Raw genomic sequence first — 14,364 nt, 5'->3', positions numbered from 1 at the left:
TATGAATGATGATGAAATGTGGATTACGCTTCCATTTATGTTAGTGGTACAAAATAGTAATATTAATAATAATAGTCAGATTATTAATGAAATAGGTTATATATTTATTCTGAAAGATAACTTTCAAGAAGTATTTAAAGAAATAAATTGTTCATGACATATTTAAAAATGTCATTAAGAAATTGTCTTTTGATAATCAATTTCTAAGATTAAATACCTACAAAATACAATGCCGCACCCTACATACCGTCGTTCCAGCACTTCCCTTGTAGGTCCGCGACGGCCCAGCCTCTTGGCTCATGGTAGTGTAGACATCTCGGAGCTCAACCTCCTCAAAGAAGAAACTCATACTGGAGACCACTTCCTAACGGCAGCGCAATTGGAAACTGTCTACCGTACAAACATTCAGACTGGTCTCACCGATAACTTTGCTAAGGAACTTCTAGTGACCTACGGTCCGAATGCTCTTAAAGAATTAAGAGGAAACAGTTATTGGAAAATATTTAGGCATAATCTATTCGGCTGGTTTCAGTGCGTATTATGGGTAGGTGCAATACTCAATTTCATTGCATTTTTTTTCGCAAGTAAAATTGACGCAGGCTCTGATAGTGGAGGGCATTCCGATAAAGAATACCTTTATTTGGGGTGCGTCATTATAGCTACTATAGTGGGTACTGGAGTATTCGGATTTTACCAAGAAGCGAAAAATATGGCTGTCATGAGCGGTTTCGAAAAGTTGGTGCCTCCAAATGCAGTCGTTATACGAAATGGCGTTAAGAAAATAATACCTAACATCAATGTCGTAATTGGTGACATAGTAGAGATGACGGGAGGAGAAGTAGTCCCAGCAGATGTACGTATATTATCTTGCAGTAATTTCAAAACTGATATGTCTTCACTGACTGGAGAATCTGAACTCGTACAACACAGGCCTGAATGTACTCATGCAAATCCTTTAGAATCTAAAAATATGGCTTACTTTGGGTGTCCTATCGTTGAGGGTTCAGCTAAAGGAGTGGTAGTTGCTATTGGGGAAATGACACAGATAGGAAAAATCGCAGGACTTGTAACGGGATTAGAAAAAGAAGAGACACCTATTGCAAAAGAAATAACGCATTTTATTAAGTTAATTTGCGGAGTAGCATTTGTTTTCGGTATAACATTTTTCTTAATGGTGTATTTTATACAAAAGCATTGGCTATCAGCATTACAATATATGCTTGGTATAATTCTCGCCAATGTACCTGAAGGTTTGATTGTTACATTAACTGTCTGTATGACGTTGTCTGCTAAACAATTGAAAAAGAAGAATTGTTTAGCCAAAACCTTACAAGCAGTTGAGACTTTGGGATCAACTTCATGTATATGTTCTGATAAAACTGGGACGCTGACGGAGAATCAAATGAGCGTATCGCATTTATTCTGTGACTTTAAAATTTATGATAAAAGCGATCATAGTCATGTATCCGATCCTTCTTATTCATCTTTATGTTTGGCAGCGTCTCTCAATCTCAAGGCTGTGTTTGTATATGATAATATGAATTTACCTGTCGAAAAAAGGAAAATATTAGGCGATGCTTCAGAATCAGCAATATTAAGATATATGGAGATAAACCGGTCAGCAACTCAAACTCGTGAAGAGAATCCTAAAGAGGCAGAGATACCATTTAGCTCTGCATATAAATATCAAGTAACGATCCATCTTATGCAAGCCACTCAAAGCTATTATTTAATTATGAAAGGCGCTCCCGAAATCATAATAGAATACTGTACTCGAGTTCACTCTGATGAGAAAGAACAACCATTGACTCCTCAGATTAAAAAGGAATTAAAAGCCAATTTTATTAAATTAGCGAACATGGGTGAACGAGTTATAGGTTATTGTGATCTGAAATTGCCGCTAAGTGCATATCCTATTGGATATAAATTTGATACGCAACAGAAGAATTTTCCTCTTGAAGACCTTGCTTTTATTGGTGCGATTTCTATGATTGATCCTCCGAGACAGGACATTGAAAAATCTATAGCGCTCTGTAGGCAAGCTGGCATTAAGGTAATTATGGTAACGGGGGATCATCCTGTTACTGCATTAGCTATATCTCGCAAATGTGGTACTATTACTCAGCCGACAGCATATGATTATGCTTTTGAACATCACATTGAGCTTGCAGATGTACCACCTCATATTAAAAGCCAATTCAAAGCTACTGTTATAACGGGAGATGAACTTCGCAAAATGAGCGTAAATGATCTTAAAGCGGCACAAACTAAATATACTGAAATCACTTTTGCCAGAACCAGTCCGCAACAAAAATTATTCATAGTTGAAACTTATCAATCTTTAAAACATGTAGTAGCTGTTACCGGTGACGGTGTTAATGATTCACCAGCTTTGAAGAAAGCAGATATTGGAATAGCTATGGGTATAAATGGAACGGAAGTCTCAAAACAAGCTGCTGATATGATACTTCTCGATGATAACTTTGCATCTATAGTGTTAGGCATTAAAGAAGGTAGGAGAATCTTTGATAACCTGAAGAAAACAATCGCTTACACTCTTACTTCAAACACGCCTGAAATGATGCCTTTCGTTCTGTATGCTTGCTTGGGCATGCCTTTACCGTTGACATTAATGTTGATCCTAGTTATAAACGTTGGCACAGACTTGTTACCTGCGATGAGCCTCGCCTACGAGGATCCCGAAGAAGATGTTATGTCGATACCACCACGCAAACCAACTGACCACCTCGTTAATAGAGTTCTTATTTTCATGGCATACTTCCAAGTAGGACTAATTCAGTTTTTTGCCGGAATGTACGCTTATTTTATAGTGTACGCACAGGATGGCTTTTTTCCTTCTAGCTTGATATTTGTTCGTAGTGAATGGGAATCTAAAACAAAAGTGGTTAAAGATACGCTCGGTCGAGCATGGTATTATGATGACAGGAAACGAGTGGAGAAGAAGGCGCAGACTGCTTATTTCGTGTCTGTGTGCTGGACTCAGATATCTGACGTTATAATATGTAAGACTAGAAGAATATCGCTTCTGAAGAAGGGTATGCGAAACCATGTATTGAATGTAAGTATTGTCATAGATTTGATCGCAGCTGTGGTCGCAACATACTTGCCATTTTGCCACGAAGTTTTTAATACAGAACCGTTGTCATGGCACGACTTCTTCCTTGCTGTTCCATTCATGGTTCTTATGATAGTTGGTGACGAGATTAGGCGTTATTTGATTAGAAACAATATTTCAAAGTGGGTCGAGCAAGAGACTTATTATTAAATTATGACTGTTTGATATGTTTCTTAATTAGGGTTTCTTATATAAGTTTTAAGTTGAATTCTTGGTTATAGAAGGGAATTGTTTAGTTTTAATTAAAGTGATGTTATTTTTAAATGCTTTTGTTTAATTTTAATATAGTGGCTACTTAATGTAAAAGTTTATTGAAATAAAATTATAACTACCTATTACAGATCAGATAAGCTAATATATACCTAATTTTGGGTTTATAATTCTCTTCTTACTAATATATCTCTAGTTATGATAAGTTATAAATTCCAATTAATCCATGATGAATAAATAAAAAATAAACTGTCCTGTACTTTATGTAAGAACAAACATGGCCTTGCAACATTCTCGCTTGCATATTTTATAGCCTTTCGCACGTTGTAGCTATGTACTTGTACTTGCTACAAAATATTGTAAAATATGTGGACATTACCCTTTTTTTCTATAAATAAAAATGACATAGTAACTCAAGATTTTTTACTTTTTTCATTTAATAACGGTACTAACAGTACTTATTGTTAACTAGATTAAACAATCTAAGTGTGGTCGCACCAAAAAATTAAAAATAATTACTAAATAAAATCTCTAAAGAATTATCAAAATTTAAATTTAGAATATCGTGTAATATATAATTAAAAAAAAAAATAGCGTGAAATATATTGAAATAATATCACTATGTTGAATGTTATTATGTTGGAAATGAATGTCATAACGTTCAAATTGATACGCAAGAAACAAGCAAACATGGTAAGTGCATCCCCAAGTCGACTCATAAAGCTGAGAGACATGGGTTTGAATCTCGGCCGATTTTTCAATCTAAATAATGTTGAAAATCTCAAATACTGTTTTTCATTTATAAAATGTTATCTGTGTTGTTAACATAGTACCGTTGATTGACAAATAGACAAATGCAAAGATCGAATCATAATTATCGCTTCCTTCAGTACCTACATCTTTCTGTACATCAATAGTTTCTTGGAAACGACGTTATTTAAAAGACTATGAGTTATTTAAAAAGGCCGCCTTGAATGTAGGTATACCTGATCATAATATCTTTCAGTAGTTATAAATATTTGTATTTTATATAATAAAACTCATAAACGTGCGAAATATCCCTGCTATCTAAAGCACTAGTTACTCGAATTATGTTCTAACACAGACGGGTGGGCGCGGCCCTGCCAATATGAATTTTAAACCAGCTTGCACATACGCAGTACCTTACCGGAATAACAGCGAACGAATGTGACCTACATTGCGCCAAAATACTGCCCTGCAATCAACCTAAACTAATGCCAGTGACATACGGATAAGCATTAAATAAGTTATACTTTATTACATTTTTTAATTCGTCAAAATTTATATACTACTTGTATATTTATTGTGTGTGTTCCGGCGTAGAATGGGCCACCCCTTCCTTTCCCGTAGGTGTTGTAAGAGGCGACTAAGGGAGACCGTGGGATGGCCAGTAGCGCCCCTCTTAAAACTTCTCTAAAAGCCTAACCTGCCAAGTGTGGCAACTACTGGCAAAACTCACCTTATGGGGGGTTCACTATTGAAAATAGTAGTTCCTCCTTTAAATTAAATGCAAGATTACAAGTAACGGTTTTCAACCATATTAATTTATTAACAACTATACATTTACTAAGGGTCACCTTACATTATACTTGCTTGCAGTTTTAAAAAAAATCTAATTATTTATTTATTCAAATTGTGATACATAGGTAACAATGGATGGTAAAACAAGATAAGTCCTCTATGCTCAACCCCATATATCGAGGTATACAAATTTGTAATTATATAAGACAAAACAAATTCTAAGTTAAAGCAATCAAAAGATACGGCCGATAATGGCATATATTTTAACATTTTTAAAGGAAAACATTTAGGATACTTTCCGTTAATCTAGAATCATAGAATTTAGTAAGAAGTAATGTCGTATGGCATAGTGAAGGGAAAGATGAAGAAATTTATTTTTAGGTACGGTTTTCATTAATTTTAGCAACTATGATTTTTGGGGTGAAACTAATGATCTGTTTCATATTGTTTCACTAAAAATGTAAAACAACAACATATGGAAGAGGGCACTAACTCCTGAAACACAGGTTTTTTCATACCTACCTCGGGAGTTAGGGACTTTAAACTATATTGTAATAAAGAGTGAAATAAAGATTTTTATTATTATTAAAAAATGATGTTTTACAATTAATGAAAAATAATAATTTTAGATTTTCTACCATCAAAGAAAAAACTTTATTTATTGAATGAATACCATAATAGAAGTAAACCCTATCAAATGTAAAAAAAAAAAATATCAGAATAGATTTTGAATTACATTCGAATACATTTTTCAATAAACGAAAAAAAAAGTACATGCGTATCGAGTGCTTTCTCATTTTTTAAGTCATAAAAGTGATCTATATTTAGTATCTTTAGAAAATTATTTTATTTTTGGATCCAATAGTAATCTCTTAAAGCACAATTTCAAAATCTTCTTTCAAACATACAATTTCAAAAGCTTTCGGGCCGTATGTATGAAAGTCGCAATCGGCTCGATACGTATTCTAACGGTATATCACGTAGGTCTCCATTACAAAGGCATAGTTGTGTTTGTAGTTTATTATCCCCCATTGCCACACATGGCATCGTGTGTATTATGTCAAATATGTATGTATAGAATCAATGGTATATTTTAGAGGTATACTTGTAAATAAAGAATAAAAACAAATACTGCTCTGTTAGACAAAGTACAAAGGATAAAATCATGATGAGATAGAATAATATGGCAACTTGGGCCATCTTGTTCTTTTTCATGTGAGCGTTACGGAAGCGATTCCATCGATAGATTTGTTTCTAGTTTGCCTAAGAGGGCTGATCTCACTATGCTATTGCCATGCTGTACAAAAAAATATGATAAAACTATGGTAACTTCCATAAAATAATATTATTAAATACTAATATTATTTATATGTTGCTTAATTACGATTAAACAATTAAACGGATTTGAAAATTAATTTTGTATCAACTCCATTTTTATTAATTCATTTTAGCTGTTATAGTCCACTGCTGAACATACGCTTTTTGCAAGGATTACTATAACGAACGTTCCTGAGCCATTTGTATCTATCGACTCCTGCAATGCATTTGAGATTGTCGCTCTATCTAGTGGCGGTCGTCTGACGCTGTGTTTGCCTGTATACAATCGTCACTCAAAAATTTTCTTCCGGCATCAATGTCCAGAGATACCCAATATATAAAATTCGGATCCGTATCTATATTACCCATGCCTAATGAGGAGTAAAATGGACGTCGTAGTGTACATATATCGTGATGTTCTTGCCTATGCCTATAGTTACAGTTAAAGTAATAGACGGCTAGCGTAATGCGCAATAATAGTGCGCCACCTACCCTTTGTCTTTTTCTCAATGTCCTCTACCCAAAGGTTGTCTGGAAGAGATTGCTTAGCAATAAGACCGACTTTTGTATCTCTTCTCATTAATATTTACTGTATTTGTTATTTCTCTTTTTATTTGGTGCAATAAAGTGTAAATAAATAAATAATGAGCTTTTGGCGTGTGGTTCCCGTAAAAATAGGCTTTTCTCGTAGGTATCGCAAAAGGCGACTAAGGATAATTAATGGGAGAAGGATGGGGAGCAGCGTTCCTCTTAAAACATCACTAAAAGAGTAACTGCGGTTACCAGAGTGAGACTGTACAAAAGTCGTTTGCTTGAGCACCTATGTCCCATTTGTGTTTCTACCGTGAAATAGTTGTGTTTGTATGGCTGTGTTTCAATTTAAAGGGTGGAGTATGGCAGTGAATTTACAGAGTACAGAGGAATAACACCTGAGTCCTCAGGAATGGCAACGCATGGGGGGTATCATGGGCGAAACAGTATACTCTGTTATGTCCATGATACTGTTCATGTTTATAGGCGACGGATACCACTTTCCATCAGGTGGGCCGTTGGCTTGTTTGTCATTTTAAGTTGCATTTAAAAAAACAACTAGCAAAACTTCCCTTATTGAGAAGATTCATGTTCAGCAGTGGACAGTTAAAGGCTGACATGATGATGATGATAATGAGCTTTATTGCTAAAGCAAACTATTAGTGCCAGCTACTTTTTCTTCTATATTTTAATAATTTATTTTCTTATTGTTTTTCTTGTCCATGACATGTTAAGAAACAAATATGTACTTGTGAAATGAGATTTTTCCTGTAGCCGTACATTATTAAATAGAGCTACTTATGCAGATAACAGCCTCTCCTTTGATCTCTTCCCTCATCCCAGGTAATGTGACTTTTCAACCGATTTCAAAATAGGACGAGGTTCTCAATCTTGTTGTATTTTTTTTATGTTTATAACAAACTTATTCTTCAGTCCTTTGAATAATTCTTTTTTTTTATCAGACAGAATATATTTTCAGATTCGTCCCATAGAAGTTTTATCAAATTCATTAGTTTAGCTTTTAAATCAATATAACTGGTTTTAACGTAATTTTTTTAGGTTTGGAACATAATTTTAAGCAAGCGTAGTATTGGAAAAGATTACAAGAGACTACAGCAGGAAGTTCTTTCAAAAAAGAATAAAAAGGTATTGCTGGCGTTCATAGGCTACGGTAACCGCTTACCATTTGGTGGGCCGCATGCTTGCTACGCTATGCTAGGCAACTCAGTGGTATAAAAAAAAAGGGTCGATCTGGGGCTAGGTAGAGTGACGACATATGTAGGGTTGCTGGTTGTAACTGGTAGGGAAGAGTCGAAGATCGTGTCCGGTCTATGTCCAACAGTGGACTGCAGACTAGCCTTCATGCTAATGGTAAAATATTGTCAATAAATTCTACTCTTTTAGAATTTTAGCTTTCGTACTTTAATTAGTATGTTTTATCACAGTTCTATCTTACAAATTTACCTAACTCTAATGAACTTAATCGAGCCTTACACGATCGCAAACCACATTTTGTGATAAGAAAACCTGACCCACAAATGAACCTAGCCTCTAATCCATTCGTTACATATTAAATTCTATTAGTTCATAGGGACATACGAGTTGAATATATCGGTTACGAAATGTGTATCAAGTGTGAGGTGGTCGTGGAGCGTGGACATTTATATACTGCGCGCGCGCAGGGTTCGTCACACGTGCTCTTACCATTCGACGTGCGCACGCGACAGTCATGATCGCTAAGGTACCTTGACAGTTGTATATAGTCCGTTTCAATAGAATTTAATGCAAATATAATTTTATATAAAAATATAATAGAAAGATAATAACGAATTTTGTTGAAATTGTCACAGAAATACTTTTAATGAAATCAGCGATAAATTTAAATTCAATTCATTCAATCAATTAATCGATTAAAAATATTGATTTTCTCTAATTAATTTATGTGATAAAAATTTAAAAATTGTATTAAATTGTATAAATATTCTTAAGTACCGAGAGATATGGCTGCAAATCCTGACGAAACAAATTTTTGACAGGATTTGCAACCATATCTCATTTAATATTACTCTTAATAAGATCTGCGAATGCAATGTTGTGATTATTAAATGTATTAAAAAAAATCACTAATTTGGTAAACTGAAATTTATATATTTATAAGTATTATATTGTATTATAGTATTATTTATAAATATTTTATTTTGTCTAAGGCCTGCAAAAAACGCTAATATTTATTTGTATTTTTATATACTTGTTTTTTTTTGCAGTTATTTATGTTATGCTGCGCGTGCGCCGCCGCGGTGGCTGCGCCCGGCATCTACGGAGGCGTCGGCATTGCGTCGCCCTACGCACCCGCCATTGCCGCGCCGGCCTACGCAGCGTCGTATGCCCCAGCCATCGCCGCCCCAGCCATTGCGCACGCGGTGGCCGCACCAGCGTACGCAGCTCCATTTGTCAAAGCAGTCGCTGCTCCCGTAAGTGTCTTTTCAATTACACTTCATTAATTTTTTTTTTTTAAATTAGTAATGCCCTTGGGTGACCCTGTCAATTATTCTATATTTTATAAGTCGTTAACTGTCCACGGCTTTTCCCAAAAGGGGAGTTTTGCCAGTAGTTGCCACGCTTGGGAAGCAGATTGGCAACTGCAGTTGAACTTTAATAATGTTTTCGAAATCTTTACTGTATATTTTCCAAATTTTACAAAAAAAGAAATCCGATTTCAATCTTAATAAAAAATAGGAATAATAGAATAGCGTTCATGGTTCCCAACCATGAACACTTGATTACATCTTTTATCTTTTAAATTAAAGAAAGTACAAAATGAATGATTCGCCTATAATAAAAATACAAATAATGCAGTTGAATTAAGATAAATTTCTTTTACAATAATGTCTCTGTACGTCTAATGCAATGTACAATGTATACACTGAGAGCGTTGTAGCTTTTATAGGTAACCCAAAGATCGTGAGTTTGAACCTGGGTGACATAAAAAACTTTTCGTGTAATTTTGAATTTTCGACTAAATCTTTGGTGATGGAAAACACCGATTCAAGTGACGTCGGTAGATTCGCCGTGAAATGTTTAAAATTGACTATTTCCCTCTTATAAATAGGTGGTACGAGCTGAACCAGTGGACCCCAACCCGGCCTATAGTTTCTCGTACGGCGTATCAGATCCTGCCACGGGTGACCAAAAGGACGCCTCCGAGACCTTGCAGAATGGTGTTGTGCAGGGTTCGTACAGCTTAGTGGAGCCTGATGGCCACCTGAGGAGGGTGACGTACACTGCTGACAAGATTAACGGCTTCAACGCCGTCGTGGAGAGGACCGGAGGTGCTCATGGAGTAAGTACTTAATATATATTAATATAATATATATTTCAACGCGTTAATTCTGATCTGGAATTACTAGTCCTATTTGAAAAACTTGAGAAATCTATATATTGAGGAATATTATAAGCTTTTCAACACAACGATATGAACAATATAACTACATACAACTAGTAAAATGTAATTTAAAAATGTTATATATTTGTAGTATACATTTGTATTTAGTATATATTTATCATATTTCGAGATATAGTGTTATTATCATTATTATCATCGCCTTAACCTTTCCCCATAGACTACTGTAAGAAATTATATTGAGCCATCTGCATCCATTGACTCTCTGTAATGCATTTGAGGTCGTCACTCCATCTAGTGGGGGTGGGGCGGTTATCCTATACTTCGTTTGCCCATACGGGGTCGCCACTCAAGAACCTTTCCAGCCTATTGCCACTTCAGCACTTCAGCGCTACTTATACTTCGGGCTACATGTGTTACTTTGTTTCTTATGAGGATATTCTCATTTCGGATTTTGTAGCGTAACGCTATAGTGTTATATCTACCGTAGAGATAAAGAATCGCTTGTGAAATTATGTATTATAAGTTAGGTTTTTCAAATATCAACGAGAGCATAAATTGTTCCCACTATAGATAAGGTTTCTACTTGGGTACCTACAAATATTTTTTTATTAAAATTTAACTACTATCTCAACTAATCTTGAATGACAATTATGTTCTAAGATGTTGTTACATACAATGTTAAATAATATCTATTCACTCTAGCTTTAAAGGACTCCATGTGAAAGTGATCTGGAATTACAGACGTTGTAAAAAGCTCCCTAATTGGAAGCAATTATAGAGGATAATGATGCCTTCGTATATTAAATAAGTATAAAATAATAACTAATGATAATCATGAATTATCACTTATAACTCTCCAGTAGAAGATAGGTTTGTCATCAACATGCTGAAGGATAAAAAAATGGCGTGGTTTTATTACTACACCTATGTTACAACACAACATAGTACTGCACCTCTAATTATTAGGTACATGCCATAACGGTCCATTGAACATAACGTCCTAATTATGTGCACTGCTCTCTCTCTCTCTAAGAAGGATGAAAATAGAATGGTAAACTCGTCTGCGGTATACACTGGCGAGGCTGAATATACACTCAAGGTATATACTGAACCGCCTTCATGCTTACTTATCATTCCTTATTGGTCACTGTCACCGGTGAAGTGATTTGCGTTAACGGTCCATCGTGATATCAGCAGTTAACCATGATGATTTTCAGCAGGGACCGTGTGGAGATCAATTTGACGGGGTATATTAATTAGTTAGAAATGGGAGAGAGAGAGAGAGAGAGAGAGAGAGAGAGAGAGAGAGGAGGATACTAGTTTACTATTGTCACATTAGCTAGGCAAATTAAGTGATATATCGCAAATGTCTTCTTTTGCTCTGGAGTATTGTTTTGTTCCTTTAGTCGCCTTTTATGACATTCTAGATAGGAAAGAGTAGTGTTATGCGACTGCGTTAGGTTGACTGGAAGAGATAAGTTCACCTTTGCTAACATTGTCATTAACTTATTGTTGTTACTGTATGTTTTAGTGCAATAAAGAATATATATAATCTTTGATTTTGACCAACAGGTGGCAGCACCGGTAGCGGTAGCAGCTCCCATAGCTAAGGTGGTAGCGCCGGCACCAGTGGCAGTCGCCGCGCCTGTTGCAAGATACACGCTACCAGCCGTCGGCGTTGCACACCCCTGGGGTTAGCCCCAACAATGACCTTTAGCTTGCTGTATTAATGACCGGGGTAAATTCTACGGACGACTGTACGCTTTGTGAAAGATACAGTGCTAGGTTAAGCAAAATTATGAAATAGTCAATTGTTTGCATCTATTTTCTTGATGTCAGATTAATTTCCTATGTTATATATGAATAACCTGGCGCTGATAGAGGCATGGTTTTAATATTGTTCCTTTTGACCAGTCGTTATGATTTATTTTAGGACAATGTGCCTTTCGGAACAGTATTTAAAGCTATAATAAAGAATGGCCAAGTATGTATTAACATTTAGTTTTGGTTAATGCTATTTATATCGTTAACTATAACTTCTCGAAGTGTTTAATAGTTTAGAATTTGTTTTGTAGCGAGGAAATGTTTCGGACAGTTAGTTAGTTGGGGTGGTTTTTGTTGAGTATTATAAAAATATGTTTTGATATTTACCTCGTTTGTCAATACAGCTCTATACTGAAACTAGCCTGGATCAGATTGATGAATATAAAATGTTTATTTAAATAAATACTTAGTACTACTTTGACTGTTGCCTACGGACTTGATCTTGACGTATTTACTTATGTACCTATATGTAAATATAATGTGTAGTTGTTAACAAATAAAACCAATAAATGCAAGTTTTGCGGTATATTTCTTTATGTTTTTATTTTCAATCCGTATATTTATATATTAAGTAAAATTAATTGGGCCAACATTTTGGCTATAGTGCTGAATGGTAATGCTTGAGGTATTCTATGATATCCATGGTGCTGTTCATGATTATTGGCAGCGGTTACAATTTTTGCATCAGGTAGGCTGTTAGCTTGTCAGCCATTCACTTACTAGGCATCATAATAAATTAATATTAAATTTACGAATGATATAATACATATATGAATGGTAAAAAGTCTACCAGAGCTTTAGGACAAAAGTGGTCTTTGACTACGTCTGTATCCTGCACTTGTTTCTATTGCCAAATAGAAGAAAATGGAATAGAAATAATTATTATTCAAAGAGACTTGTTAACAAGCTCTTTTAAATTGTCATTTCTTTCTACTGCTGGGTTCGGAATATTGTTATCTGCTAAGAAGTACTCGCAAGAAACTCAACAGTTATTCTTTTCAATTTATTTATACATACATACATATCTGTCACGCCTGTCTCCCATTAGGGTAGGCAGAAACAATGGAACGCCAAATGCTTCGATTCAAACAAACCTCTTTCGCTTCTTCCACATTCATCAATCTTTTCATATACGCTCGCCGGTTACGGGTACATGGTACAATTTATTTATATACAAGATAATTTTACATTTATATAGATACTGTGATTAACAAACACTGAGTTCTATTTATATGTATTCTTTAATGTAAAATAAACAAGCAAACATAAGCAGACCAGTTCCCCATAAGTGGAAGGGTTTGATATAGCAGAAAAAACTGGGTATGTAGGCATAATATCTGAGTTATTATATTATAGTATTACTATACTGATGTGGGAACCATAGGCATTTTGTTATTATTAATCATAATAATACCTTGAGTCAGGCTCGCGCTCCCTTCACAGTAGCTCAAGACTCAGTAGATTAAGACTCATGAATTGATTCTAAAACTAGTTAAGCTTTTTCTATTATTACACGTAAGTTAAACCGGTAGATATTATATTAAAATATAACATTTAACAATAATACCTATTGCACAGACCATAAGGTCTGTTCATGTCTGTAGGTGACTGTTACCAATTATCGTAGTGATGGATTGTCAGTTTATTTAACTTTAAAAAAGTGATCACCTTACTATACAGAATGTTACAATCTAACCCCAAGAAAAACGGTCTGAATGTAAATTTAATGTCGCACCTTTTATACTAATTAATTAATCATTGTTTTACTCAACTTCAAAAAAGATAGTTCTGTTCAAATACTAACTCACATGATTTATATTTCTGCTGAGTGCCTATTCATCCATATCCTGTTTTATCACTCCCTTCAAACGAAGACATAGCATTAACATGTCGTGTAACTTAATAAATTCGCAAACTGCAAATCAATATAATAATTACGATTCAATCTAAACAATAAAGACCATCAGAAAGAGAATTTATATCTTTTTAAAAGGATGACAACGCATTGGCGTCTACCCTGATAACGTTAGTTTCCATGGGCTGCGGTGATCACTTATCATCAAGTGAACTGCACGCTGGTTTGTTCCCTTTTCACATAAAAAAAATGTTAAGATTTTCTTCTTATTTAATGAATTTAATTAATTTTTGTATGATTAATATGATAATGCAAATTTTTGTTAATTTATTAAATGTAAATCAAAATTGTTGCATGATAAATCTATTTAAAAACGAGTAATTATTAAGTAATTAAATATAATGTAACATCTAAATTGACATTAATTCTTCTACATTAGCTACCTATTCATTAAATTTAGTTTCACCCAAAGAGGATTCATGTACTTACTCTTCATAAGAACATTGTAACATATTGTAACTATATTATATACATGAACGCATTATA

General features: G+C 34.6%; 2 protein-coding genes across 2 annotated transcripts; both read left to right on the top strand.

Annotated features, from left to right (window-relative positions):
• Nucleotides 1-228: 228 nt before the first annotated feature.
• Nucleotides 229-3,286, top strand: LOC113514143 (sodium/potassium-transporting ATPase subunit alpha-like). The gene has a single exon (XM_026898141.2). It carries the CDS (start codon nucleotides 230-232, stop codon nucleotides 3,284-3,286), a length of 3,057 nt encoding a protein of 1,018 aa, XP_026753942.1. The 5' UTR covers nucleotide 229.
• A 5,142-nt stretch (nucleotides 3,287-8,428) lies between these two features.
• LOC113512990 (cuticle protein 7-like) lies at nucleotides 8,429-12,484 on the top strand. The gene is made up of 4 exons (XM_031909496.2): nucleotides 8,429-8,477; nucleotides 9,001-9,207; nucleotides 9,846-10,076; nucleotides 11,712-12,484. The coding sequence occupies exons 1-4, from the start codon at nucleotides 8,466-8,468 to the stop codon at nucleotides 11,835-11,837; spliced, it is 576 nt and encodes a 191-aa protein (XP_031765356.1). The 5' UTR covers nucleotides 8,429-8,465; the 3' UTR covers nucleotides 11,838-12,484.
• The last annotated feature ends 1,880 nt before the right edge of the window (nucleotides 12,485-14,364 follow it).

This window comes from Galleria mellonella, unplaced genomic scaffold (assembly GCF_026898425.1).
Source record: "Galleria mellonella isolate WM207_F2 unplaced genomic scaffold, CSIRO_AGI_GalMel_v1 utg139, whole genome shotgun sequence".
Lineage (NCBI taxonomy): Eukaryota > Metazoa > Arthropoda > Insecta > Lepidoptera > Pyralidae > Galleria > Galleria mellonella.
Note: the sequence above shows the minus strand (reverse complement) of the source record. Positions and strands in the feature narration are given on the sequence as shown.

Coding starts and splice junctions, on each gene's coding strand:
- LOC113514143 (XM_026898141.2), top strand. CDS start 230: ATGCCGCACCCTACATACCGTCGTTCCAGCACTTCCCTTGTAGGTCCG.
- LOC113512990 (XM_031909496.2), top strand. Junction 9,208..9,845: donor TCAAAGCAGTCGCTGCTCCC/GTAAGTGTCTTT, acceptor TCTTATAAATAG/GTGGTACGAGCTGAACCAGT. Junction 10,077..11,711: donor GGACCGGAGGTGCTCATGGA/GTAAGTACTTAA, acceptor TTTGACCAACAG/GTGGCAGCACCGGTAGCGGT.